General features: G+C 41.6%; 8 protein-coding genes across 12 annotated transcripts; 3 read left to right on the top strand and 5 right to left on the bottom strand.

Moving 5' to 3' along the window:
• Positions 1-313: 313 nt before the first annotated feature.
• On the bottom strand, positions 314-3,657 carry LOC115632678 (putative uncharacterized protein DDB_G0282129). The gene is made up of 4 exons (XM_030529911.1): positions 3,139-3,657; positions 2,368-2,719; positions 1,496-2,274; positions 314-1,453 (listed from the first exon to the last, which is right to left on the bottom strand). Exons 1-4 carry the CDS (start codon positions 3,655-3,657, stop codon positions 314-316), a joined length of 2,790 nt encoding a protein of 929 aa, XP_030385771.1.
• A 3,598-nt stretch (positions 3,658-7,255) lies between these two features.
• On the top strand, positions 7,256-7,910 carry LOC115632676. The gene is made up of 3 exons (XM_030529910.1): positions 7,256-7,268; positions 7,334-7,829; positions 7,882-7,910. Exons 2-3 carry the CDS (start codon positions 7,391-7,393, stop codon positions 7,908-7,910), a joined length of 468 nt encoding a protein of 155 aa, XP_030385770.1. The 5' UTR covers positions 7,256-7,268; positions 7,334-7,390.
• Positions 7,911-8,727: 817 nt separating this feature from the next.
• LOC115632824 (striatin-interacting protein 1 homolog) lies at positions 8,728-18,577 on the top strand. 2 transcript variants are annotated; one of them, XM_030530075.1, is made up of 4 exons: positions 8,728-8,880; positions 14,933-15,834; positions 15,895-17,667; positions 18,050-18,577. In XM_030530075.1, the coding sequence occupies exons 1-3, from the start codon at positions 8,743-8,745 to the stop codon at positions 17,657-17,659; spliced, it is 2,805 nt and encodes a 934-aa protein (XP_030385935.1). In that variant the 5' UTR covers positions 8,728-8,742; the 3' UTR covers positions 17,660-17,667; positions 18,050-18,577. The 2 variants fall into 2 exon arrangements, with proteins under 2 accessions (XP_030385935.1, XP_030385934.1); XM_030530074.1 differs by lacking the exon at positions 8,728-8,880 and adding an exon at positions 11,651-11,887.
• On the bottom strand, positions 9,042-10,579 carry LOC115632828 (probable phospholipid hydroperoxide glutathione peroxidase). 2 transcript variants are annotated; one of them, XM_030530083.1, is made up of 3 exons: positions 10,515-10,579; positions 9,457-9,777; positions 9,042-9,395 (listed from the first exon to the last, which is right to left on the bottom strand). In XM_030530083.1, exons 2-3 carry the CDS (start codon positions 9,769-9,771, stop codon positions 9,204-9,206), a joined length of 507 nt encoding a protein of 168 aa, XP_030385943.1. In that variant the 5' UTR covers positions 9,772-9,777; positions 10,515-10,579; the 3' UTR covers positions 9,042-9,203. The 2 variants fall into 2 exon arrangements, with proteins under 2 accessions (XP_030385943.1, XP_030385942.1); XM_030530082.1 differs by lacking the exon at positions 10,515-10,579 and adding an exon at positions 9,950-10,428.
• Positions 12,079-13,984, bottom strand: LOC115632827 (probable phospholipid hydroperoxide glutathione peroxidase). Of its 3 annotated transcripts, XM_030530080.1 has the most exons (4): positions 13,867-13,885; positions 13,507-13,636; positions 12,487-12,807; positions 12,079-12,425 (listed from the first exon to the last, which is right to left on the bottom strand). In XM_030530080.1, the coding sequence occupies exons 2-4, from the start codon at positions 13,585-13,587 to the stop codon at positions 12,234-12,236; spliced, it is 594 nt and encodes a 197-aa protein (XP_030385940.1). In that variant the 5' UTR covers positions 13,588-13,636; positions 13,867-13,885; the 3' UTR covers positions 12,079-12,233. The 3 variants fall into 3 exon arrangements, with proteins under 3 accessions (XP_030385940.1, XP_030385941.1, XP_030385939.1); XM_030530081.1 differs by lacking the exon at positions 13,507-13,636 and having other exon boundaries at positions 13,867-13,984; XM_030530079.1 differs by lacking the exons at positions 13,507-13,636; positions 13,867-13,885 and adding an exon at positions 12,976-13,170.
• A 42-nt stretch (positions 18,578-18,619) lies between the features above and the next one.
• Positions 18,620-20,847, bottom strand: LOC115632826 (nicotinamide riboside kinase 1). The gene has a single exon (XM_030530078.1). It carries the CDS (start codon positions 20,814-20,816, stop codon positions 19,779-19,781), a length of 1,038 nt encoding a protein of 345 aa, XP_030385938.1. The 5' UTR covers positions 20,817-20,847; the 3' UTR covers positions 18,620-19,778.
• Positions 20,848-20,921: 74 nt separating this feature from the next.
• LOC115632829 (dolichol-phosphate mannose synthase subunit 2) lies at positions 20,922-22,144 on the bottom strand. The gene is made up of 2 exons (XM_030530084.1): positions 21,519-22,144; positions 20,922-21,112 (listed from the first exon to the last, which is right to left on the bottom strand). The coding sequence occupies exons 1-2, from the start codon at positions 21,625-21,627 to the stop codon at positions 20,958-20,960; spliced, it is 264 nt and encodes an 87-aa protein (XP_030385944.1). The 5' UTR covers positions 21,628-22,144; the 3' UTR covers positions 20,922-20,957.
• A 385-nt stretch (positions 22,145-22,529) lies between these two features.
• On the top strand, positions 22,530-24,748 carry LOC115632825. The gene is made up of 4 exons (XM_030530077.1): positions 22,530-22,768; positions 22,822-23,695; positions 23,773-23,924; positions 23,989-24,748. Exons 1-4 carry the CDS (start codon positions 22,692-22,694, stop codon positions 24,623-24,625), a joined length of 1,740 nt encoding a protein of 579 aa, XP_030385937.1. The 5' UTR covers positions 22,530-22,691; the 3' UTR covers positions 24,626-24,748.
• The last annotated feature ends 202 nt before the right edge of the window (positions 24,749-24,950 follow it).

Below are 24,950 nucleotides of genomic sequence, written 5' to 3'. Positions count from 1 at the left end.
ACTTCTTTTTTCTTCTTCTATGGGCGTATATAACTCGATGCCGGATGTGTTTTTGTCGGTCTTGCTTGACTGTAGCATTCTCTCTTGATTTTCACTTGTCGCATTTTGTATGCATTTTATTAATGGCAAATAAAATAGCGCTTAGCATAAATATTTATCAGGATAAGAATTAAGTTAACAAAAAATCGGGAAGGGCCCTTCCACCGCTGATTGGGGATTGGTTTCTAAGCTAATACTAAAACAAGTTTAACAAAAACGAACAAGAAATGCAGTGTTGATCCATTTTCGAGGGTTCAGATTCGGATGTTTCGTTCTAGCCGTAGTGTAGATGAGGCACAGGGGCTGCATAGAGATTGCCATGTGTGGAGGTGCTTTGGTAGTGCACCAGATTTCCATGGGTTTGCACTGGTGGCTGATAGTAGGCGGCCTGATGATACAGCGCAGGCGTGGCCGGCTCATTAACCTGTATCTGATGGTAGTTGGTAATGGGCTCATGCTCCACCACCTCGCGCACCGTCTGGAATGGATGGTTGACGACAATGCGACGCTTGTGGAAGGTTTCGCTAGTGGCGGCTGCATCTGTGGGCGCAGGTGTGGCGGCAATGACGCGCTCATTGGGCGTCATGTGACCAGCGGCGCTCTTGACTGAGACGTCAACTTTGGGGGACTGCTGAGCTACTGGCGTAGGCGTGGCTTGTGTGGTAGGGACAGAATTTGACACTTCAACCAGACGCTGGAATTGTTCCTGTTGCTCCTGCGATTCCCGCTTATCACAATCGGGCTTGTCAACTGCTGGACTAATTGTCGAGGCCACTATAATGGGCTTGTCCTGCTCATTACGATTAGGTATTTGGATTTGAATGTGTGTCTTGCCCGACTCTTCAGTAGTTCTCTTCTCTGACTCCTCAATTTTCTTATCTGCTGGCAGTTCGACAAGCTTACCCGATTCTTCCGGAACGTATCGCATGCGGGCATAGGGTGCGCTATACTCCAATTCCTCGGCTAAGGGATTGCGATAGCGTGAGGATGGGGGGAAATAGCCTCGCATATTATTGGCAACTGCGGGACGTACAGCTGCCTTGGCGTACACCACAGTTCCTCCCACATGATTGCGCAAATAGGGACGTACCTCTGCCACCTGAGCGGGCACTTCCTGCTCACTGGAGGTGGCTGTGCTGCCAATACGCAGCTCCTTGGGCACCTGCCGGCTGCGTCCCAAGTAGATGTTGTGTTGGGAAGGAGGCAAACGGATATTGTGTTCGTGCTTAATGATCTGCGGACGGGGCTGCTCCTGAACAGCTGCTTGTTGCAGACGCGCCGGCTTGGCGTCTACATTGCCGGCATTAGCATTGGGTAGAAACTCGCCACTGAAGTAATCTTCATTGTTATAGGGCTGGCGATTGTAGTTGCGTTGATAGTTGCGTGGCGGCAGTGGCTGGCGTTCATAGTTGGACTCATTGGGCGGCTGTTCTACGGACTTGCTGGGATAGCCCACGTACTCAGCCTCCTCCGGGCGCTTCAGCATATTGGGAGTTAAGTTTTTGGTGTTTATTTGATACTGATTACCATTGCCATCGCTGGCGGTTAGGAAACTTTGCTCTTTGGACTTTCGGCCAGAGTCTGTCTCATCGGCATAGCTGCCAGGTTGTTGTTGCTGCAACTGTGAGTCCACGAACTCGTTTTTGGTCACCTGATCGTAAGCGGGCATTGTGGTCACTGCGGAACCAACAGTGGTGCTCGTTTGTGATTGCTCCTTGGATGAAGGCGCATCATACAATGGTCGATACTCATTATTGTTATTGTTGTAGCTACCGATCTGTGTGTTCGTATTATAGGCACTAGCAACCGCAGGATGTGGATGGCCCAGCGGCAACAACGTCTCCCCCTTTGGTATTTTCGCCACTGGCCGATCTAGCTCTACCACCAAAGTGCCCGCCGGCTTAATGACCACACGCTCCTCAATGTCGTAGAACTCTTTTTGTATGGCCGGATGACGCACCTCATATTTCTTAGCCTTCAGTGCTGGCTGCACAATTTGAATGGTTTTTGTAACCAGCGGACGAGGGGGTGAATAGCCACGTTGTGCTGGTGGCGGCAAGTAACCCGAACCTCCCTGATAGCTCGGTTGATCCCCATAGTCATCGTAATTTGAGCTGTCGGCATCCACAGACGGTGGATACTGGTCCTGATAGTCCTGTCCATCGTCATAGTTGTAGCTACTTGGCTCGTAGCCGGGCTTGTTATAGGTAGTGGCTGCATCGAAGCTGGATGGTGCTGGCGGATTGTAGTTGGAGGAGCCGGCAGGATTGTAGTTAGAGGAGCCCACAGGATTGTAACTGGTGCTGCTATCGAAACCACCAGCTTTGCTGTCGCTAGGCAGAGGAGCAGTAGCAGGCAGAGCGCCAACATTTGCAGAGCTCATCGAAGGAGAAACTGTAGCGCTTTGGACGGGCACCTGTGGCTCATAGATTGGTTTGATATCCTGCTCTACATTTGCGCTCTGCGCCACATTCGAACTTGATATTGGTTGACTGTTTTGGGCCGCTGGTAATGCCACTTGACGCTCAAAAGTCTGTGTAAACTTGGCTCGATTGCCAATTGATACAAGACGTTGTGGCTTACTGTCTTCAGAAGAAGGCGAAGATGATGACGAGGACGAAGAGAACGAACTGCTCGATTGCGTGTAACGCTGTGGTGCGGGGTTGGAAGTTTCATAGACCTTGATTTGATAAAAATAAAATTGTGATTGACATCCCAATTTATAATAAACTTTAAAATATGATTTCCAATCAAATATTGGCATATATTTTAAGGGTGAAGAATAATTGGGGAAAGGTTTTATAAGTGTAACTGAATAATTATATAGTTTAAATTGGAAAAGATTATTAAAGGATAAAAAACATATGTATTTGGTTTGATTTAGAATAAGAAAGCAGATTATGCTTCCGCATTACTATAACACTAAGAAGAAAGATAAAAGAGTGGGCTAAAAATGCGCCGGCACTTTCAACGCAACGGACAATACCATATAATACTCAGGAATTTCGGAATGTATAGTGTTTCCCTTTTACCACCCCTCTCAACCAACCCGATATAGGTATTCTCCACCAATATTCTCCCATCTTCTTACATACTTACAGTTTCAACGGTGGGTCCGTGGCTGTGATAAGACTGTATGTAGCGTTCAAATTCCTGATTCTGCTGACGCTGTTGGCTGCGCTGACGGAATTGTCCCTTATTGGGTGGCAAGAGTTGTTGTTGCTGCTGTTGTGTGGAGGGTCGACGCATGTGCACGCGACGCATATTGGGACGAGACATACGCACATTGTTGTTGTTGTTATTGGATGGCTGAAGACCCAGACCCTGACGTGGCGTCAACTGCTGCTGTGACTGTTGCTGCTGCTGCGACGATAGCTGTTGCTGCTGCGATTGCTGTTGCTGCTGTTGTGATTCAGACATCTGATCAGGCTGTCTGAGGCGTGCCAAACGCTCCTCGCCTTCCCGCCAAGGACCTGCTCGCAGTTCGGCCGGCGCCCGTCCCTCCACATAGCTGACATCGGCCGGATTTGTGACTGGCTGCTGGGCTATCGTAATATTCACATGTGTGGCCGCATAGCTGGAGCCGACTAGCAGCAACAATAGCAGCATGCGACTCATCCTTGCTGATCCTTTGGTCCCCACTCACTTGATCGCTCACTCACACGCCTTCGTTTCGCAGGTGCTTTGACGTTACGCGCTTCGTTGCCGTCTGATTGAAAACGACGCATGCGCGCAATTATTTATACGCTTGAAAATGTCACGAATTTGGGAATATGACGATCAGTGTCAGTGTCAACGGCCATAGACACTAAACGACTGCTAACCGACCGGCCGATGTCATCGCGAATTCTCAGCTAAACACCCTGTTTAGGGACGAGATGCTTGCCCCAGTTCTACAATTAAAGGCATGTTAAACAAAATGCAATCGACGCGTCGATTCACGATCAACGAACGCACAGTGGCTCACTGATGTTAAATTGTTAACATTACCTAGATATTCCTACTATTCGTAAAATATTTGAAGAAGTGCTTCTTGAATTTTCTTAGTTATTAGCTTTAATGGAATTAATTCAGTAAAGCATCCATTTTCCATTGCCCGCTAAAAGTGTATAGTTACTTGATTTATGTATACGTATCTTCAATATTCATCATAAGTCAAAGACTGGCGTCAATAAAGTAATCGTCAGCGAAATGCGACGAGTTCAAGTTAGGTTTAAAGACTGAAAGATCCTCTACAATAATATTTTTAAATGCCGACTGATTTAGCAGACTGAAGAAGAATCCCACCGTTTCCAAGAGTTAGGAAATCATAGAAACATATTTTTTATACTAAACACCCGAAGGGAATCTAAATATTAAATCATCTTTGTGGGTTTTGGAAATAAGGCTTTTTCTCAACCTTAACCTTAGGCTGAATCAGCAACTTTTCAGTCGATTTCGTATGTTTTTTTATACATAAGTACTTGTCATTCTGAAATCACTCTTTTTACTTCACAGAATGTGAAAATATGGAGGTGACGTTGCCGAAAACACATTTTTGTTCACACATTCTTTAGGTGTGTATGTACTATGGTGGTTTAGATTAGATAACCCCTCATAACTGAGCGTTATCTATCGATGGGGGTAGTTAACTAATTCGTAAAAAGTAACCAAGCTATTACATACTTATTGATTTTTGTAACGCAATATTGGGAATTTCATCACAGTAGAACACCGATTTTGATTTCGATGTCGTTGAATGATGAACTCAACAAATTGTTGTCATTGTTGACACTTTTTTGTGCCCCAGCCCCAACAAATGTTGCTTAGATGCTGCCACTTGCTTGTCATCGTCAGATGCTTGTGCCACACGCATGCCCGAGTATTTTAATTGCCAAAAAAGTGCCAGCCTGAGCGGCGTCGCTTGACGTAATTGGCTCGTGCAACATTTTCGCGTAATTGTCGGAAGGTCGACACTACATGGCGTATGAGCGATATGCGATTCGGTCGCTTCGCAATTGCGATTTGAACTTGAAATTTGCGCATTTAGTAGGCAGCATTCTGCTCGATTTGTAAATGAAACGTTGCACTGCATTCATAGCATGCATTTTGGCAATTTGTTGTGGGCACTTAAAATGGCGTGCCCCGCATACACCGATATGTTGTGCTGCATCTGCCATCTACGAATAATACTACTATTGCTCTGATCGACCAGACAGTGGACTGGTGGTGGTCAGGCATAGTTGCGCCATGTCTTTGAAGTTGAAGACGAGAATTGACAAAATGCAAAAGAAGGTAAGGTAAGCGCTCGTTCGCTTGCTCGATTAGGATGGAAGATAACTTTATGATAAGCTCAACTTATTAGCAAATCAAATGAAAGCGATTGTTCGTGGGAGTTGCTTTGTGTGCTTTGTCGACTTTTAATGCCCCTGCAGAAAGGATTGTATACAATCTGGAGAATATATATATTCGCAAATCTACATATCCAAGTATATGTATTTGTTTTTAAAGTGTTATCATTCTAACAATTAGAGTGCATGAATAGCCCCGAGAATTTCAAATGAAAACCATTTCAAATTCTTAACAACCTTTCCATTTATATTTGTGAAAAGTTGCTTCGTTGATTTTATTTCTTAAGTTTATTCTGATTAAATCAAGAATTTAATTCAAGAACCGTCTGAATAATTCTTTATGGTAAAAACTTGTGCACCGCCAACTATTCCAATACTCCAATAGTAAATAATATCACAATGACAATTGAAATCAGAAACAACAGCTCGCTTTTAAATGATGTTTGTAGTAGACAGCTGCATGAATGGCAAAAAAAAAACACATTCGAATGCAAAATGCTCAAAATGAGTTGAGTGAATTAGAATGCAAAGGCAAACTGACACACGTACAACTCAGTCGAAACGTAGAAAAACGAATTGAATGGAGTGAGAATACGAAAAACTGAGACGTAGTTTTCGAATGATTCGAATGACAAACCGGTAAAGAAGAAAGAAAAACTGTAGTCAATAAAATGGTTGATATTTATATTACTTATTACTAACATAACAACATATTTATTTTATATTAGAATTTAAAAACATTATCTGGTTAATTTTGTCAGGATTGGTGGCTAATAGACAACATTTTTCTGTTATTAAATTTCTAGCGTTTGAAAATGTGCGTTCCGAAGCCACGCTACTGGCTGGAATGCAAAATATTTTGCAGCTAGTTTTATACAACAGAGGAACTCCCTCCTTTATATAATGAATTGTACAGGACAAATACGACGCTTTTAAATAATTATCTATCCATATATCACTGGTGATGGCATATCCAAAGGCTTTATATTCCTCAATTTCAGCCTTTATCGGCCCATCGGACCAAAGTGAGCAGATTTTACAATAACTAGAGTAGAGTAACTCGAATAAATCGAATGTTTTTCGATATGTCAATTGTTTTATTCCGTTTTACGTTTAATTTATTCTAACTCTATTCATATAAATTCATTTCATTTTCAATGTTCCACTTACCCAACTCAATTCAATTCGATTCTTTTCAACGTACCTTATGAGTGAAGTCATGCAGCTGTCTAGTTTGTACCAACTTGAACCTACGTTAATACAGTCTGTTGAATGTTCTTTGTAGTTTCTTCGAAATAGACACAGAAAATATAATCTCTAAAGTTGAGGGGTGCGCGACCATATTGGTTGGCAACCTATTAGTAATATCAAAATTATTATGATTAACTATAAAAGTCTTGTTTTTAAATTACAATCCGGTTTTGAAAGTAATCGTCGTAAAGCTATCAAATAGTTTAAGAGTTGCTGACGATGTCAGTAAGCCAGAAAGATAATCTTTGATATCTGATTTTAATGTAATACATATCATAAATAATGTACGTTGCATATTGAAGACGCACAAGTGTAATCGGCTTTACGTCTTTTACTTTTTCGTACACCATTTTTAAACTAAGATCAAAATGTTTCTCCCTCATTTTCATATCTCAATAATTCATTTCATCATAGAAAAACACAATTTATGAACTATTCAAATATAGTTAAATGTATTAAATGTGAGATAAAATAGAATTTAAGATAAAAATTGATTTTCTTTTAACCTTAGAACAATGATAGAGTGTTCTTTAATGGGTCACTTTATTTTATCGATACAATAACTCGCTTTACGATTGAACTTTACAACACAGGTATATTGGCAATCACACTTTTGTGCTTTCTTGTCACAATTCAGACTCTTGAAAGGTAAGAATACAGAACTTTGACTTTAGTTTTTCAATTGGAAAATTAATTATTAATGATAACAATAGCTACAAGAATAAACAGCCCTCCAAAAAAAAAAGAAGAGAGAAATCGAACATACCAATATGGCCCATGCAGAGAATACGTCCCAGAACATGTGCTGTTGCGTTTGGGGAGAACGTATGCTGGGCTCACAGATGCCGCTAAGTAGAAAGTTAAATAATGATGATTCAACATATGCCGATGATAGCGATGAACTTGGATTGTTCTCGGAATTTATAATTTCGGGCAGCGAGAAACAAGAGCTAGTTATCTCGTATCTCTTGAACTTTGAGAAAGATAACCTGAATCGCAAATATGCGCACGTAGTCCCCAACATGGGAATACACAATGTGGCATTGAGCCCGAACAACTCGACTATATCCGCCGTCTCATTGGATGGTATTCTCACCTTACTGGATGTGGTGAATGGAGTGAAGATTGCTAATGTGTCGCATAACTTTGTATCGAATATTTGGTCGACTGCTTTTGGCAAAGACGACAACTGCGTGTTCGCTGGCTCAGGTTACGGAAAAGTCTATAAATACGGCACGGAGTCGGGCCAGTTACTATACAGCTATGATACGAAGCAGTGTGGAACACTAATTGGATTGGCCATAAGCAAGGATGATTGTTTTGTTGCAGCCACTGACTACGAAGGCAACCTCACAGTTTTCGATGCTGCAACCGGAAAAATTACGGGAAAGGCTTGTGTGCAGAAGCCTATGCGACGTATTTGCTTTCATCCCCAAGATTATCAATTGGTAGCCGCATGCGATGATGGGACTGTGAAGCTATTCGAGGTTTTAAGTGGATGTCTGCTAGATAGTCTTATGGGGCACAAAACAAAAGTCATATCTGTAGATTATTCACCGAATGGACGCCATTTTGTTAGCGCAGATCACAATGGAGATGTGAAGCTCTGGGATAGTCGCTATAATAAGAGCCATTTTACATTTGCCTTGGGCGGAAAGAAACCACTATGGGACGTGGCCTTCAATAAGAATGGTAAAAAGCTCGCCTGGGTGGCAGATAGTAGTGGCCCCAATGTCTTGGACTGTTATCCAGCACTTCCAAATACTTTTCAGCATTCCTGAGGTAATAAATAAAAATGATAATAATTAATGTCAGTGGTGTATCAACTAAATGCATATATTTTCAGAGCACATCTAGACCACACGCTTGAGCTTTGTTGGCACTCTTACCTGTCATTTTTAGGGATAACGCATTGAGATAAACTGTAATATCTTCAATAAAAATTAAAAATAAAACTACTCGAATACAAAAAATTCTATACTTTTCTTTTGTTTTAAAAATACGTTTTTTGTCAGACATAACATTCCTAATTCCAGACATATTTTGGTAAATTGCAAAAACTTAGTTAACATAAAAGCTAAAAAATACTTTTATACCCATCGCAGAAGCGCAGGCAGCCTTTATGGCCTGGCAACATTTTTGCGATCACAGTGATACCTACAAGCTGGTGCGATCACGAAACAATCAAGGCTATGATGTAGTGATGAACGTTGTATCGGTGGCCAAGCGTTATCGGCAGGCGCAACAGTCCATAATGGAGGTGAGTGACCAAAAGCCACACTCGACTCAATACATATACAATACATATAGGTATGTCATGCATAGCAAATAAGTAGTAGCGGCATCAGCTTGAATATGTGGGGAAATCACAACGGTTTTTATTTCGCATAGGAATAGTAAAAGATAATAATCAGAATCAGCTAAGCTACACGACTAGTTTATAAGATATAGTCTTTATACCAAACTATATGCTAGAACGACAAAATATGCAATATGCAATACAAAAATATTCCTTTTGCATGATGCACAGAAATGCATATCATAAAGTATGACTATAAAACTAGAGAGTGCGATAGGTGCTATCTAAAGCAGCTTCTCGATGTCCTTGCCAATGTCCAAAGGATCAGTTGTGGGCGCATAACGGTCGACCGGCACGCCATCCTTGTTGATCAGAAACTTGGTGAAGTTCCATTTGATGCCGCTGCCCAAAATGCCAGTTTGCTTAGCCTTTAAGAACTTGTAGAGTGGGTCAGCTTCATCGCCATTCACATCGATCTGTAGGAAAAGAAAATCGGTTCTAATGAGCTTCATCAGACATCATTGAAGACCACTTCACCTTTGCAAACACCTCGCCGATATCGGCCTTGGCATCACGGAGATGGCAAACCGTGTCCTCACCATCAGCCTCAGGCATTCCCGAGCCAAACTGATTGCATGGGAAATTCAAAATGTGCAATCCACGCTCACCATACTTCTCCTTCAAGTCGGTGAGTTTCTGGTAGTTGGTTTTGGTTAATCCACACTTAGAGGCGATGTTCACAATGAGCACCACATTTCCGCGATACTTCTCGAGTGCCACGTCATTACCGTGCGTGTCCTTAGCGCTGAATTCATAAATGGTCGACGCGTTCTTATAATCGTTTGTCGACATGTCGAGCTGAAAATAGCAGGTGGTTGAGTTCGGATTTAGAATTGAAGGACAAATAGAAAATACGTCGAAGACCAAGCTGCCAAAAAGTATTAGTAATGCACAGGGCCAAAACAAATATGTATGCATGTACAATCATTATAATTAATCAATTTAGACTTTACTGCACAGCACTACTCACGGCAGTTGTGGAGTACTGGGACTTCGCCACTTTCGGTTCAGCGCCGGCCGCACAACTAACTGTGAATAGCGGCAAAAGTACAGCGCAATACCGACGACGATGTTGACTCAATTGCGTTGTTTGTTGCGCAGTAAAAACTTCACTGGCTGCGAGTGAACGACTGCAATATCTGAACGCCTGGTGCGAAATGCTTTGGAAATGTTTGAGATTCATATTCGTGATTCAGATTCGTGTAATTTCTCTGCAATTAGTTTAGTTGAGCAAAGTCATTATGTCATTATTATGGTATTATTCAGAAATCGAATGGACAACTCGGCGCTCGCCGTGTACGCCAACCAATGAATTATTGACCAAGGTCAAGGCCAAATCAGCAGCAAGTGCGCACTTGCAATAAAAGAATATTGTTGGGCCACAGTTGGTCATCCCTGCCGGCCTTTTCTCTATTACCACGATAGTAGATTAAAATAAAAGAAGCCTTCGCGCGATTACTTTATACATGCAAATTAACAATAATTAAGTCGGATATTTATGGCTAATGCTCGAACAGCAACCGTCACTTACTTACCGTTACTTTCTAATGACTTGTTTTGTTAGAACTCACAATAGTACTACGGCCATGGCAAAGAAAAACGCGAATAAATACTAACGAGGGCGGTAAAAGTGTGACCATTTGGCAAATCTGTGGACATACATGTTGCAACTAGAGATGGGTGTGCGCCGGCTTTTATCCATTCGTTCTTATGCCGGGCTATGTCCATCGCTAGTTGCAACCTATGTCCATACCAAGAACATTGAGTATGGATATACATACATATGTAAATATAAATGTATACTGATTTCCGTCTGTTGCAGAAGCTTTTTTATGTGTTTTCCCTGCTATCCGAAAAGAATCTCTTATCTGTCTTTCCTAAATTATTGAAAACAATGAGTGACATGCTTCTACTTTACATACATATGTACATACATACATATGTATGTATGTACATATGTATTTATAAGTATTTAATCTATGTACCTTGGATTTGTAAAAATCGGTAACCAACGACTAATCTGCTGGAATTTACATTCTTGAAAAATGATACATTCCTGGCAAATATGCAAGCTGAGGTTATGTATGTACATGTACCCTGATTGACTTAATTTTTTGTTTGAATTGTTTTTTGAAATTATATTTCCTTATGATTAAAGAATAGTACTGATAAGGTATTACTCAGGTCAAATATGAATAACTAAACCTGTTCACTTACCTTCTGACATTTTTCAAGTTAGTCATCTTGGCCCCTTCGTATGAAGATCCTCTTCATCATATTCACATATCTGCAGGATGATCTGACCATTGCTCTAAAGATTATGATTTTTTACGCTCCAGACCACATCTAGTTATTTATACGATTGACAATTTCCCATTTCGACATATACATATTTTGAGTCGAAGACCCTTTAATCCCAAATTGAGTTTCAGCCTTATCTCCACTATCGTTAATAAGCGAAGGGTGTTCTTGGAATTATTAAATAATGGGCAAAAAACTCAATAAGTCTTATAACTAAGAAATCTCGTTGCGTTTTTCTTAAGTTTTTCTTTTATACAAACTAGCAAGTGAAAATTTTCAGTTACTTTTTGTTGGTTTTGAAAATAATATTTTTGTCAGACATCACATTTTCTTATTTCAGACACTTTGGGCCAAATTTTACAAACATAACATAAAAGTTAAAAATACATTTTGTATACATGCATTCTCAAAGTTTTTTTGTTGCGCGAAAACATTAGCAGCAACAATCGCAGAAGCGTAGGCAATCAGAATGTCCTGGCAAAATTTTTGCGATCACAGTGATACCTACAAGCTGGTGCGATCACGAAACAATCAAAGCTATGATGTAGTGATGAACGTTGTATCGCTGGCCAAGCGTTATCGGCAGGCGCGACAGTCCATAATGGAGGTGAGTGACCAAAAGCCACACCCGAGTCAATGAACGTAATGGGTATGTCATGCATAGCCAATGAGTAGAAGCGGAATCAATTCGAACTTGTGGAGAAACCACAACGATTTTTATTTCGCATAGATATTGATTATAATCTGAAACATTTTTTAAATATGATGACATGATTATCGAAATATAAACATGCAGAGTATGTTTGCTAGGCTACACGACTAGTTTATAAGATATAGTCTTCATACCAAGCTTAATGCTAGAACGCCATAAGATAAATATTCCTTTTGCATGATGCACAAAAATGCATATCATAAAGCACGAGTCTAAAACTAGAGTGTGCGATAGATGCTATCTAAAGCAGCTTCTCGATGTCTTTGCCAATGTCCATGGGATCAGTGGTGGGCGCATAACGGTCGACCGGCACGCCATCCTTGTTGATCAGAAACTTGGTGAAGTTCCATTTAATGCCGCTGCCCAAAGTCCCAGTTTGCTTAGCCTTTAAGAACTTATAGAGCGGGTCAGCTTTATCCCCATTCACATCGATCTGTAGAAAAAGAAAATCAGTTTTAATGAGCTTCATCAGACATCACTGCACACAATTTTACCTTTGCAAACACCTCGCCGATATCAGCCTTGGCATCACGGAGATGGCAAACCATAGCCTCACCATCAGCCTCGGGCATTTGTGAGCCAAACTGATTGCATGGGAAATTCAAAATTTGCAATCCACGCTCACCATACTTTTCCTTCAGGTCGGTAAGTTTCTGGTAGTTGTTTTTGGTTAATCCACACTTGGAGGCAATGTTCACAATGAGCACAACCTTTCCGCGATACTTCTCGAGCGCTACGTCATTACCATGCGTATCCTTAACGCTGAATTCGTAAATGGTCGACGCGTTCTTATAATCACCTGTCGACATGTCGAGCTGGAAGTAGCAGGTGGTTGAGTTTGGGTTTAGGATTGAGACACAGACAGAAAATGCGTCGAACAAAAAGTTGGCACAAAGTGTTAGTGATGCAGAGGGCCGAAACAAATATACATATATATTCATTAGCATTAATCAATTAAGACTTTACTGCACAGCACTACTCACGGCAGTTGTGGAGTACTGGGACTTCGCCACTTTCGGTTCAGCGCCGGCCGCACAACTAACTGTGAATAGCGGCAAGAGTACAGCGCAATACCGACGACGATTTTGACTCAATGGCGTTGTTTGTTGCGCAGTAAAAACTTCACTGGCTGCGAGTGAACGACTGCAATGTCTGAACGCCTGGTGCGAAATGCTTTGGAAATGTTTGAGATTCATATTCGTGATTCAGATTCGTGTAATTTGCTGCAATTAGTTTAGTTGAGCAAAGTCATTATCAGTCATTTTATAATAGAAGCAACCCGAATCGACAGCTCGGCGCTCGCTGCGTGCGCCAACCAATGTATTATTGACCAAGGTCAAATCAGAGGCGAGGGCCACCCACAGGTTGGTAAAGCCTGTCGGTCCTTTTCCCATTACCATAATAGTAGATTCAAATTAAAATTAGCTTATCAGCGACGACACTAGACATGCAAATGTATGAGCTATATGTAATTGAAGCAGGCAACGTAAATAATTGAACAAATGTGTAATTACTTGCATAGTTAAGTAGATGTATGTGCCCAAGGCTGTGGCCAGTGCGCCGAACACAAAGTGGATAAGTGAACGACCAGCCATTTTTCTTTTGATCGTGGATTGGTAATTTCACAATAAGTTATGTATAATTCTGATAATATACAATGGAATATATAAATATACTCGTATATAATGGCGAAGAACAGAATATATTTTTGATATGAAACTAGCGCCGGTATTAAGTAAAAAACTGCAAGCTCATGGTGATAAGCCACACACAAACACCTGTACAAAGTTCAACAGCATAGGGTCAGGTGTAATCACCCAATAATTGACATAATCTCGTATATTTATGACTAATGGTCGAACTTTCTCGCTTACTTTATATTCCAATCACCAGTTTTGATAGAATTCACAAAAAGTACTGCGGCCGGCGCAAAGAAAAAGGCGAATAAATACTCAAAACAGGGGTCGGAAGAGTGTGACCATATGTCAAATCAAAGTACTTGGTATAAAAGTTGCAACTAGAGATGGGCATTGCCTGCGTTTTCCGGCTCGGCACGGCAACGAAATAGGTTTATAAAAACACGCACGCACACGGGCTGAAACGAAATATGTGTATATAAAAAATAGTTCTAAATAAATGGAATCATAATTCCAATTATATATATGTGTAATTAATATGAGCCTAGCGCCGGTATTCATTAAAAACCTACAAAAGCACCGTTGGCAGCACACATTAGTACGAAGTATGGCAACATTGTGACAGTGTGATCACCCAATAATTAAGATAACCCGGATGCATATAATGGTCGAAATTAAAATTTCGCTTACTTGTATATACTCCAGTGACTTGATTTGAACTTACGAATGTAAGCAAGTGTGTGCATTTTCTACCCCAAAAGTAGTCTGTTATCCCGATGGAAAATATTATTAAAAAAATATTTACCACACAAAACAAGGTAATTTGGTAACGTCGTTTCATGTAATTCATAGTACAAAACAGTGTGACCACAATCTGATGCAGGCAAGTATGAAATTAAAAACAACGAATATCGATACCGAAATAGTGATACAGTGTAATTAAAGCATCGATATGTGTTGGCAACATTTGCCGTCGTCCCAGCCCTTGTTTTTCGCTCTTTGTGGATTAATTACGAGTGTATAAAGTTCGCAGTAAAAATGCAGCTGTTCTTAAGAATAAAATAGTATTATGAGCTTTTAAGCAAAGTGTAGTGACCAAGGCACGTCTTTCGCAGCGGTGCCCCTCCAAATAGGAGTAGTAGTTGTGGGAGCTGCAGGCGCCGACAGGGGCCCACCACTGCCAAAAGGATACACATTTACATACATATAGCTCTTACAGACATATATATAGACACCCACGCAACTTCGACACAAAAACAGCCTCTAAATGATGCTCTCATCCATCAACAACTCCTTTGAGCAGGACACGCACGACGTAGATGCCAACTGCGATGGACCAGACCTGGATTTTGTGTACGCTGACGTGGATAGCTACCAAAATGAGATTGCCGAGCTTTATAGCTACACGGAATTCAGCGAATTCCAGATGAATGTTAAGGCTTTTGAGGACCAAATGGAGCTGTATGACTTGCCACCAAACTGGCAGAAACAGGATGCTGCCTCCCAACGCAGCATTGTGATGAAACTGATTGATCAGCTAGAGGTTTCTAATCGAGCGTTTCGGATGCAAGCCGCCCGTTGTATATTATATTTGGCGCAAGGCTGCTGGGCCGAGGTTCAGTCTGATGAGGAGCAACATCAGAATACGCGGGAAAACGTGATTGTGCTGTACCAGCTTGGAGTGTTCTCGTCCTTTATTGATTTGCTCAATATGGAAATTGAAAGCGCATGTTCGCCGGACATTGTGGCCGTGAAGATAACGAATGTAACGCTGGTGGACTCAACGGATATACGTGTCATCCTGTCGGTACTGTACATTATAACCGAGACAATACGAAATGAACGTGAAAAGGCAAGTGAAGATTACAAAGATATGGCCGAAGCGTTTGTGCAGGAGATCAATAGTCCGCTGCCGGACGGAGAGTTGCTGGCCGTGAAGTTGTTGGGCATGATTACGCGATTTTGTAGCGGTGCTGCGCCCCAGTTTCCCATGAAAAAGGTTGTGCTGCTCTTATGGAAAGTGTCATTGCTCGGTCTCGGTGGCATGGATGTGTTGAAGAATCTCAAGAACGAGTACCGAATCAAAGTCGGCTTGGAACCAATCACAGAGGATACACTGGAGGTCACTAAATGCATGCGCGCGAGCTCGCCGCCGGCAACGGCTACGGATATACTCGAAAATCAGTATCCCAAAAAGAACTTTAAGTGAGTAAAATGGGCTTTCTAAGATGTCCTGAAATAATTCATTGGCCACATTTTTTCTAGACGGTCCCTGATGAAGCAACGTTTTCTAGACGAACCGGAGCAAATAGATATGGAGTTAACGGGCAATGAAGGCAACCCCAATTCCAACGGTGGCGGAGCTACAGGCAACAATGGTAGCGGTAACAATGGCGAGGATGAACTTTCACAATACTATCGACCCTTTGATGATCCATCCTCGTCTACAACAGCGACAGCATCCACTACATCCACAGCGAATCCAAATAACCAGCCCAATCTGACACAACCGCCTGCTCCTGTGGCACCTGTGCAAATCACGGCACGACTCCCCTGGACTCCAAAGGTGCGCCAAAAGGATATTGATCAGTTCTTGGATATTTCGCGTAACAAGTTCATTGGCTACTCACTAATTGGTGACCACGAGAGCTTAGCAGGTCTGCCTCAGCCCATTCACGAGGGTTTTAATACGCTCCAACGACACATGTACACCAGTCTGGCTGATATGCAAATCAAGAAGGAAGAGGACATAGCACGCAATCCGATCTCAACACATGAGGATGAAATTAAACTGACACCAGCTGAAGTACTCTATCAGGCCATATTGCCTAATTTACCGCAGTATATGATAGCACTTCTCAAAGTCTTATTGGCGGCATCACCCACCTCAAAGTCAAAAACAGAGAGCATCAACATAATGGCCGATGTGCTGCCAAAGAAGATGCCGCTAACTGCGACACAATCGACAAAATTAACCGTCGACATGGGCAGACACAAGGAGATCATTGTAAAGGCTGTATCGGCGATAATATTACTCTATTTGAAGCATTTCAAGATCAATCATGTGTATCAGTTCGAATTCATGTCCCAGCATCTCGTGTTTGCTAATTGCATTCCGTTGGTGCTGAAGTTCTTCAATCAAACGATAACCGAGTATGTGAATACAAAAAATTCCATACCTTTACTGGATTTCCCCTCATGTGTGATTGGGGAGCAGCCCGATCTGAGTGGCGATAGTTTTGTCTATGGTGGTGAAATGTCCGACAAGCCTTACTCATGGCGCAATGTCTTCTCCTGCATTAATTTGCTGCGCATATTGAACAAACTGATCAAATGGAAGCACTCGCGAGTAATGATGTTGGTGGTCTTCAAATCGGCGCCCATACTTAAGAAGACGTTGAAAGTGCGACATGCCATGATGCAGCTCTACGTACTGAAGCTACTCAAGATGCAGACCAAATACTTGGGTCGCCAGTGGCGTAAATCTAACATGAAAACCATGAGTGCCATTTACTCCAAAGTCCGACACCGTCTGAACGATGATTGGGCCTTTGGCAATGACTTGGAGTCGCGTCCGTGGGACTTTCAGGCGGAGGAATGCACGCTCCGTGCTTGTGTGGATCGCTTCAATCTACGACGGTATCCAGAGGCTACACAAAAGTGTGGTGCAGGCGGTGGTGGTAACAATGGCACTGCAGCACAAAATGCAGAAAACGCTCAGCAATCCAATATGAATGTGACCGGTAACGGTAACAATGGCGGAGTTGGTGAGACCAATGGATACGGCGGCAATGGAGGCGGCGGTGGTGTTAATGGCGGCGCGAATGCCCACAATCAGCAATTGCATGATTATGGCGTCGAGGGCGGTTTTCCCAGTGATGAGATACTGACGCATTCGGATTTCGCCTTTTTTGGCCATTCGGGTTGGTGGGATCGCAAAGTGGAGTTGACAGATTACTTTAAGGCCAACTACGCGATTTGGCTAGAAGAGGAGGTCTACAACAGTCAAACCGACTGGGATGCACTCTAGAGCATTAGGTGAGTGTTAATAGGAATGGTATATCTAATCATCGTATTTCTAAACAGACTACTATTAGGATAACAACAAAAACAAACACACTTAGATTATACATAAACCTATACCTTTTTTTTCACAATTGAGAGGACACATATACCAAACATTTGTCCTGTACTTAGCCAAAGTATATCAAAATTTGTTGCATAATGAATCCTAATGCATATAACTGGTGATGGCCGCAGTGGTTTATGTTGTTCTAATCGCTTTAAATATTTCAATGCTTGCTCTTATAAATATGAAAGTTTATTTTTTCTGTTTTAATAATTGTACAAAACTAAAAGAAAATTGCATTGAATAATGGTTATACTCGTATTATAATAATGATTTTATCTTTCGTTGCAGCTTTGACTCGATCGTTAATATAGGGGCAATGTTTACTTTTAGTAGCGCCGCATAATATACGCAACATATTTAAGCAAAAGGTTATTACCATAATTTTAAGCAAAAAGTTTACAAAAAGGACATTATGATGAAGATATTGATAATCCAAGTAGTAGCAGTCGGAGCTCGATTCCAATACCAAGCGCAAAGCACTTCGTTCATTAACAATAACAAATCGGCAATAAATCGTGTATGAGGCCGCAGCAACAGTATCTCTTTAATACGACTAACTAAAGGAACCCTGTTTCTGAATATTGCATCTGTACATTAAGCAATCATATATATTTGTATATTTATTTCTTTATGGAGTTTTTTTCTCTGTATACTTTAAAACTGTTGTTTTGGCAAAAGGCCATTTAAAATTTTAAAATGTAAAAGTAAAATATTCAATATTGCACTCATAAGCCGGTATTAAACATATAGAAGAATAAACAAATTTACTAATATTAAAAAACAAAGAAAATATAAATCCATTAATGAAAATTGCAATTCAATTCGTTTTGAGTTTGTGGATATATGTATGTGTGTGTATCTGTATGTGTTTGTGTATATATGTGTGTTTTATTTCGCACAAGAAAAATACATTTTTAAATTAGCTTAGAATCTAGTTTTATGTTATAAATATAATACATACATTATTTACATGATGTGCACAAGGCTCCTGAAAACTGCTTTAAACATTCAACTTTGAATGTTGTTTTATTTACTGTGTCACGTGGAATTCCATAAAAGATTTTCAAAATTGTAATCAGTAAAGAATTTTTCAGGAACATTATAAATTTCGGTGACTACTATCCGATCCTGTACCCAATTTAAAACTAAAGCACTCGTTAGTATATAACTTTCAAAAAACTTCATGTTTTCTTATCGAGTTACTACATTCATGATAAAAGAATAAACCCCAATAGTGTTACAATTTAGATGCATATTTAAAATTTAGCACAGCTAAATTAGTTCCTGAACCGTTTTCCCATTTCACAATCATTTTCCATGAGGCATTATTAAAATTCTCAAAATATTAACCATTATCTCAAAATGTTTAATGAAACGTGCGATAAGTTTTCATGAAGATTTCAATATTTTCGGTTACCAAATATTATAAATATTTCTTTACACGGTAAATGGGGATATTTTAACCATTTTTTTTTTGGACAATCTTCAATTGTCATTTTTATTCAATTTCTTATTTTTGGTAACTTTTTAAATGGATCACTAAAGTTTAATCTGTTCATCTATTGGTATGCACTCATTTAGACGAAAGGTTTTTACCTGTTTGAACTCGTATAGTTTTGGACTTTTTGGAGGTCGCAGAGCGTGCACAAATATTGGATAAGGTGCGGCGAGTTACCACAATCTTAGCTATTTGTTTTTCTCAGTATATATGTATAATAATTCAATAGAGAGAAAACATGACCACAGAATTACCTAAACCATAGCATTAAGACTAACTAATGCAAATATATGTAGTAATATACTATATATGTGTGAGTGTATACTATATGCCTGAATGTACATATCGGATGTATGTTGAATTTGGCAACAGATTGGCTTAAATTAATTAAGCCTTCAAACCTGCCTTTTAGTTTATCAAATACTTGCCAAATGCTCAACCGTACTCCAATCATTATTAGATCTAAATGGGGGTATTTATTGTACAATATAGGTATATGCCAAGCCATATAAAGCGGCACTACTGCTCCATGGGGCATGTCTTGGGCATCAAGTTGTTATTCGCGGTGCTCATTGTAACGCCCAGCATGCCAAAAAGTTTCTGGGGCGGTGGGCAATTGTTGCTCGCTGATGGCATATTGCCATCGCAGCGCTCCTCGAAATAATGGACAATGCGTTGAAGAACAAACTTGAATATCTTCTCCTTGGATATTTCACCATTGAGGAATGTTATGTCCTTGCAGTCACGATATTCCGAGAAGTTCAACTCGTAGTGTGGCCAGACGCAGAGCTCAAAATAACCGGTGACATCTGGAGGGTCGTAGGTGCGTTTTCGTCGCCTCTCGTAGCACTTCTCATAGGGCAAGTGGAAGTGGTATTTCAGATTGCACAAAGCCAGCAGCTCGGGTTGATTGAATATCATAAAGCCTTCGATGAGCAGTACATTAATCTTTTTATCCCTCATTTGGGCGGCAATTTGTGCATTCACGCGCATTATGTGTGCTGCCTGCTGCTGTTGTTGTTGTTGCTGCTGTTGCTGGTGATGAGGATGGTGGTGATGTTGTCGATGCTGATGCGGATGTTGTTGATGGTGCTGGGGCGGCTGATATTGATAACCAAGTTTTCCATTGCTGTTGTGCTGGTAATTGCTGTATTGTTGCTGATACTGCTGCTGAAATTGCATTGCATAATGCTCGAAATTGGCGTAGGTGACGGCTGTTGTGGCCGGCATGTATTCCACCAGTTGCTCTGTCGGTTCTGGCACCAGATGCCGTCCCTTAATGATGTGCGCAATATCCGCAAGCATTTGTTTCATGTCCAGTGATGTAATCAGCTCAAAGTTAATGGCATTCAATTTCTCATTCCATTTGTGACGTCTGTCTTCGACGGGCAGAAAGTAATCGTCCTGCGACACAAGCTGCACATCGCCAATGGTATAGGGTGTGTTCCACAAAGGCGCGCCACGCAATCCCTTGAAGTAGTCACGTAAACTTTGCGCCAATGTCGTCTTGCCACCGCAAGTGACACCGGAGATACCGATGACCAGCCACTGTGGCATTTTCCTGCCTACTGCCAAGTCGAGAGTTGCTGGTCCGTTTATGTTTTCAAGTGTGCTGAGCAGCTGAAAGATGTCGTAAGGTTTTTGATAAGCCTGCGACCTTTCTGATGATGCGGGTTGGTGAGTCGGCTACGCCGCCCTCTAAGCACACTTCGTCTTCGAGGTTGATTTTTGGGTGAAGCTCCAGATATGATAAAAGGAGAATATGGCTATGCCGCCCAGGAAGATGACTCCGAATACTGTCGGTACTATGAAGGCGTATTTCAATGGCGGAAAGAACGAGCGAATGGGATTTCCTGCAATTGAAAAGGAAAACGTAGAGCATCTATGAGTTGTGTATGTAATACGACCTTGACTAGCCATAGAGCACTTGAAATTAAAGAGGCTTAGCGTTAAAATCTTATTTCGTCATGCCCGGCAAGGTAACAGTAAAGTGCAAATAAAAAGCGCACGACTTAAATAACCACATCAAATGTTGATTTCACAGCATCAACGATTTGAGCAGCCCCCTTTTAGTCGCCACCCTTGCCTGAGGGTCTTTGGCAGCCCCACATGTGTCGCACAAACGAATTTAATCAGCAACAATAATTACTACACAAAAGCCGAGCAACTGCCGGTCTGGGATGACGTAGATGTTTATGCGCGAGATTATTTAATAAAAACTAAAAATATTAATAACACAGTCTGTTGCTCCACACTCACCTTCATCGATCAGCATAAATGGTAGAATTGCCACCCAAAAGAAATAATAGAAGAAAACGGCAATTGCAATTATTAAAATTAATTTACCAAGCTGTGCATTCGAAGCCATAAATAATTTCCGGCACTTAATATGCCGCACAACGAATTCGAATGGACGAAGTTCTTCGGTTGAAAAATCTCGTAAATTGCGGAAATTGTGATTCTGAATTATTATCAAAAAATGTAAACTGATGACAAATGCACGCAACTTGTTAACTTAACGATTTTTACGCGACGCCATAAACAAACAGGTGTGTGCTTACTACCTTTGCCTCCGAACTTGGCCCAAAGTCAATTGTTTGTTTGTATGGGTGTGTACTCTCTGTGTATGTTTAGTGCGAATTTCTATTTAACAACAATTCTCTGAGCGATCTATTAACCGTACATTCCTGCCGACCACCGCACCACCCACCAATTAATTTGACACCACAACACAACCAACCGTTGACCACCACTCACTGAATTTTTTTTGTATATATTAAGTAAAGACTGTGAGCTGCTTTTAAGGCGTCACTTATGCCAGCACTCGTTATATTGCATTTAAGGTCCTCTTGCTTGTATTTTTAGTTAAAAGATTTAATTAATTTATTATATTGATGATTCAAGCCTCTGCAAAGCCGTCCGGTCGTCGGTGTCGCGCATTAGTTATAAACAAAATACTAGGGATGCCGATTGCCAGGGATGCATGATATAGCATGCATTCATCGGTATCGAGAGCAAAACTACTCATTACGATACTGTGACTTTTGAGTCGGAGCGCGAACTGTGACTTTCGAATGCTACTTGAGTTTCAATTCAAGTCAAATAAAACTTAAAGTATTTTCAATGGAACTTGCGTTTGTTAGTTTTAATATCAGTATTTCTTATTCGCTGACAAGTGCCACTCACTTTATATGCATTTCCCTCTTGCACATCGTCCCACATGCAATTGTGTGAGTGAGTGAGAGTGTGTGCGTATGTGCCGGAGTTTTTGGTTGCATAGCAACGTACCGGCAGTGTTAACGTTTTATTTACACCATTTATGTGGACTATTTGCGTTCATTAAAAAACAACGATTAAAATTGAAGTCAATGTGTTAGGTGTCTGTTTGTGTGTATTATTAGTATATATTTTTGTTACTTAAGCTTCTGTAAAATGACACGCACAGCTTACGAGGTGCAACGGGATTTTGCTTTAAGCAGCGGGCTGCGCTCTGAAATCATCTGGGATTCGTAGGTTATGTAATTCATGGCCAGGCAACTAACAAGATCTGATTATTCTTTAGTCTAGCGCCGGATGAAGGTGATGTGCTGAAGCAGAAGATCGCTAGCTTGCTATGCGAAAATGAGTCTCAGAATTCAAAGGCGCTGGCAAAGCAACGACAGCTACTTTTCGACAATGTGTGGTTGCAGAGAAAGTACACAAATCGGATGCTGCTCTCGGCCATTATATATGTGCTGGTTACGCCCGAAACCGATCCGGAACTGGCACTTTGCTCCATCAACTACAGCTGTCATCCGATCTTCCGCACTAGGAAGTGCATGCGCGGTGACAACAGTGAGGGCTGCTGCATGAATTTCATTGATGAGCATGGCCGAGTCTATGCGAATTGGTCGAAATTTGTTTTCGCGAACACGCTGCCCAGGGGCACCATGATAGCGCCTAGTCAGGGAGTCTACACATTCGGAGATGGAGATACCATTTCGTTGATGTTGCACCCGACGCCATGCTCGCAGATTAAGCATAAAATACTTAGTGCTGGCGACACTGTAGCCACCGTTGGCGGCTTGGTGGCTAGCGTGCCGGTTGCGGCAGCCCTTGCCGTGCCTGTGGCTGGACCCATTCTGATTGTGGCCACGGCGGCGGGTGCGGCAACTGTGGCTTATAGTACAGCGCGATCGGTGGCGAGACTCTTCGATCGGCGACGCCATGGACAGCCTACTTCCATAACGGATAGTGATGCCCGCAGCAGCTGGCTGGGCGTAGCCGGTGGTGTTGTCGGATTGGGCGCCACGGGAGCCACAAAAGCGTTGTCCACTGTGGCTGCAACAGGCTGGAATGTGAATGCAGCAGCTCAATTGGCCGTAAAAGGCATTAATGTGTCATCCATCGTCATCTCCGGCACAGGCGTCATAAATGGCGTATATGAGCTGTACCTGGTAAGCTAATTAGCATGACTTCGTATATAATGAAGATGTGGGTCTCAGTTGGTGTTTGGTGTTTGTTTATTCTGCAGAAAATCAGTGATGATCAGGCATTAAGCAGCTATGATGTGCTACAAATAGCTTCCAATTTGGTCATCTTTACGCACTCCATTAATAACTTTAGAATAGCCTCTAAGGTAACCAACGGCTCCACCTTGCGTAGTTCTTTGCGCACTCAGGCCAGGTAGATTGCATTTGGAAATATATAGATGCTTAATTAAATTCTATTCCTTTCTTCCCGCCTATAGAAAAGTCTTCGATCGAATATCTCGTGAAACTGGCAAGTTGCAAGTTAGCGGCGGCGATACTGGTCAAAAATTTGACTTTGTACGCATCCTTAACAGCATACCTTTTCAGGATGTGCTGCTCAGTCTGCATAAAATCAACGAACGTCTATTGCAAGGTGCTTCTGTGGTGGGTGCTTTGGGTGCCTCCTTGCTTCCCAATATTGTGAGCACAACCAGCAATGGACAGCTCCACGTGAATCTCGAGGCCATGGCCAGTCAGTTTGGCTGTAAATTTGTGCAGCATATTGGGAACATTGGCAATTTTTCAGATGTGCTCAATGCTTTGGCCAATTATTTTAGCGAGTCAGCCACACAATTTCTGATACAGATGACTCGTGTTTTCATTGAGCAGAAGGTGGACAACATTGAAAGCTCGCTCCACACTTTTGTCAGCACCGAGACGGTGCTTTATCGCATTCTAATGCATTGTGTGACTACCTACGATGATTTCACTAGAGAGTTCTTGGAGCAACGTCGCCAGGAGATTATGGGAGTGACTCTCAGCTATTTTCAGTCACTGCAGGCGGTCAACACCGAAAGTTGTAAGAAGCACAAGTGCCCGACTTGCAAAGGCGTCTTCTATATATGTGATTTATAATGTGTACGAGTCAGGCTTACAGTATGAGCATTATTTATTTATTTATTTTTATAGCCTGTACCCAAAGGGTGAAAGGCTATACTAGTTTTGTGCGCATGTATGTAACACACAGAAGGAGGCGTGGCAGACCCCACAAAGTATATATATTCTTGATCAGGATGAGAAGACGAGTCGATATAGCCATGTCCGTCTGTCCGTCTGTCCGTCTGACCGTCTGTCCGTCTGTCCGTCTGTCTGTATGAGCGCAAGGATCTCAGTAAGTACAAGAGCTAGGATAACCAAAATTGGTATCAAGGTTCCTATAAGCCCTAGGCAGAACGAGTTT

Source organism: Scaptodrosophila lebanonensis, unplaced genomic scaffold (assembly GCF_003285725.1).
Source record: "Scaptodrosophila lebanonensis strain 11010-0011.00,11010-0021.00 unplaced genomic scaffold, SlebRS2 tig00001415-arrow-pilon, whole genome shotgun sequence".
NCBI lineage: Eukaryota > Metazoa > Arthropoda > Insecta > Diptera > Drosophilidae > Scaptodrosophila > Scaptodrosophila lebanonensis.
The sequence above is the reverse complement of the archived record's forward strand: the minus strand, read 5'-3'. Positions and strand labels throughout refer to the sequence as shown.

What these genes read in the sequence shown, in the direction of transcription:
- LOC115632678 (XM_030529911.1), bottom strand. Translation starts at nt 3,657, where the DNA reads ATGAGTCGCATGCTGCTATTGTTGCTGCTAGTCGGCTCCAGCTATGCG. An exon ending in TGCTCCTCTGCCTAGCGACA is followed by an intron (nt 2,275 to 2,367) that starts GCAAAGCTGGTG and finishes ACAATCCGCCAG; the next exon opens with CACCATCCAGCTTCGATGCA. An exon ending in GCCCGGAGGAGGCTGAGTAC is followed by an intron (nt 1,454 to 1,495) that starts GTGGGCTATCCC and finishes CCGCCCAATGAG; the next exon opens with TCCAACTATGAACGCCAGCC.
- LOC115632676 (XM_030529910.1), top strand. Translation starts at nt 7,391, where the DNA reads ATGGCCCATGCAGAGAATACGTCCCAGAACATGTGCTGTTGCGTTTGG. An exon ending in CTGCGTGTTCGCTGGCTCAG is followed by an intron (nt 7,830 to 7,881) that starts GTTACGGAAAAG and finishes GTTACTATACAG; the next exon opens with CTATGATACGAAGCAGTGTG.
- LOC115632824 (XM_030530075.1), top strand. Translation starts at nt 8,743, where the DNA reads ATGGCCTGGCAACATTTTTGCGATCACAGTGATACCTACAAGCTGGTG. An exon ending in CGCAACAGTCCATAATGGAG is followed by an intron (nt 8,881 to 14,932) that starts GTGAGTGACCAA and finishes TCCTTTGAGCAG; the next exon opens with GACACGCACGACGTAGATGC. An exon ending in TATCCCAAAAAGAACTTTAA is followed by an intron (nt 15,835 to 15,894) that starts GTGAGTAAAATG and finishes CATTTTTTCTAG; the next exon opens with ACGGTCCCTGATGAAGCAAC.
- LOC115632828 (XM_030530082.1), bottom strand. Translation starts at nt 10,162, where the DNA reads ATGAATCTCAAACATTTCCAAAGCATTTCGCACCAGGCGTTCAGATAT. An exon ending in CCCAGTACTCCACAACTGCC is followed by an intron (nt 9,778 to 9,949) that starts GTGAGTAGTGCT and finishes TGCTATTTTCAG; the next exon opens with CTCGACATGTCGACAAACGA. An exon ending in TCGGCGAGGTGTTTGCAAAG is followed by an intron (nt 9,396 to 9,456) that starts GTGAAGTGGTCT and finishes CTTTTCCTACAG; the next exon opens with ATCGATGTGAATGGCGATGA.
- LOC115632827 (XM_030530080.1), bottom strand. Translation starts at nt 13,587, where the DNA reads ATGGCTGGTCGTTCACTTATCCACTTTGTGTTCGGCGCACTGGCCACA. An exon ending in ACATCTACTTAACTATGCAA is followed by an intron (nt 12,808 to 13,506) that starts GTAATTACACAT and finishes TGCTACTTCCAG; the next exon opens with CTCGACATGTCGACAGGTGA. An exon ending in TCGGCGAGGTGTTTGCAAAG is followed by an intron (nt 12,426 to 12,486) that starts GTAAAATTGTGT and finishes CTTTTTCTACAG; the next exon opens with ATCGATGTGAATGGGGATAA.
- LOC115632826 (XM_030530078.1), bottom strand. Translation starts at nt 20,816, where the DNA reads ATGCCACAGTGGCTGGTCATCGGTATCTCCGGTGTCACTTGCGGTGGC.
- LOC115632829 (XM_030530084.1), bottom strand. Translation starts at nt 21,627, where the DNA reads ATGGCTTCGAATGCACAGCTTGGTAAATTAATTTTAATAATTGCAATT. An exon ending in ATTTATGCTGATCGATGAAG is followed by an intron (nt 21,113 to 21,518) that starts GTGAGTGTGGAG and finishes TTTCAATTGCAG; the next exon opens with GAAATCCCATTCGCTCGTTC.
- LOC115632825 (XM_030530077.1), top strand. Translation starts at nt 22,692, where the DNA reads ATGACACGCACAGCTTACGAGGTGCAACGGGATTTTGCTTTAAGCAGC. An exon ending in TCTGAAATCATCTGGGATTC is followed by an intron (nt 22,769 to 22,821) that starts GTAGGTTATGTA and finishes ATTATTCTTTAG; the next exon opens with TCTAGCGCCGGATGAAGGTG. An exon ending in GCGTATATGAGCTGTACCTG is followed by an intron (nt 23,696 to 23,772) that starts GTAAGCTAATTA and finishes TTTATTCTGCAG; the next exon opens with AAAATCAGTGATGATCAGGC.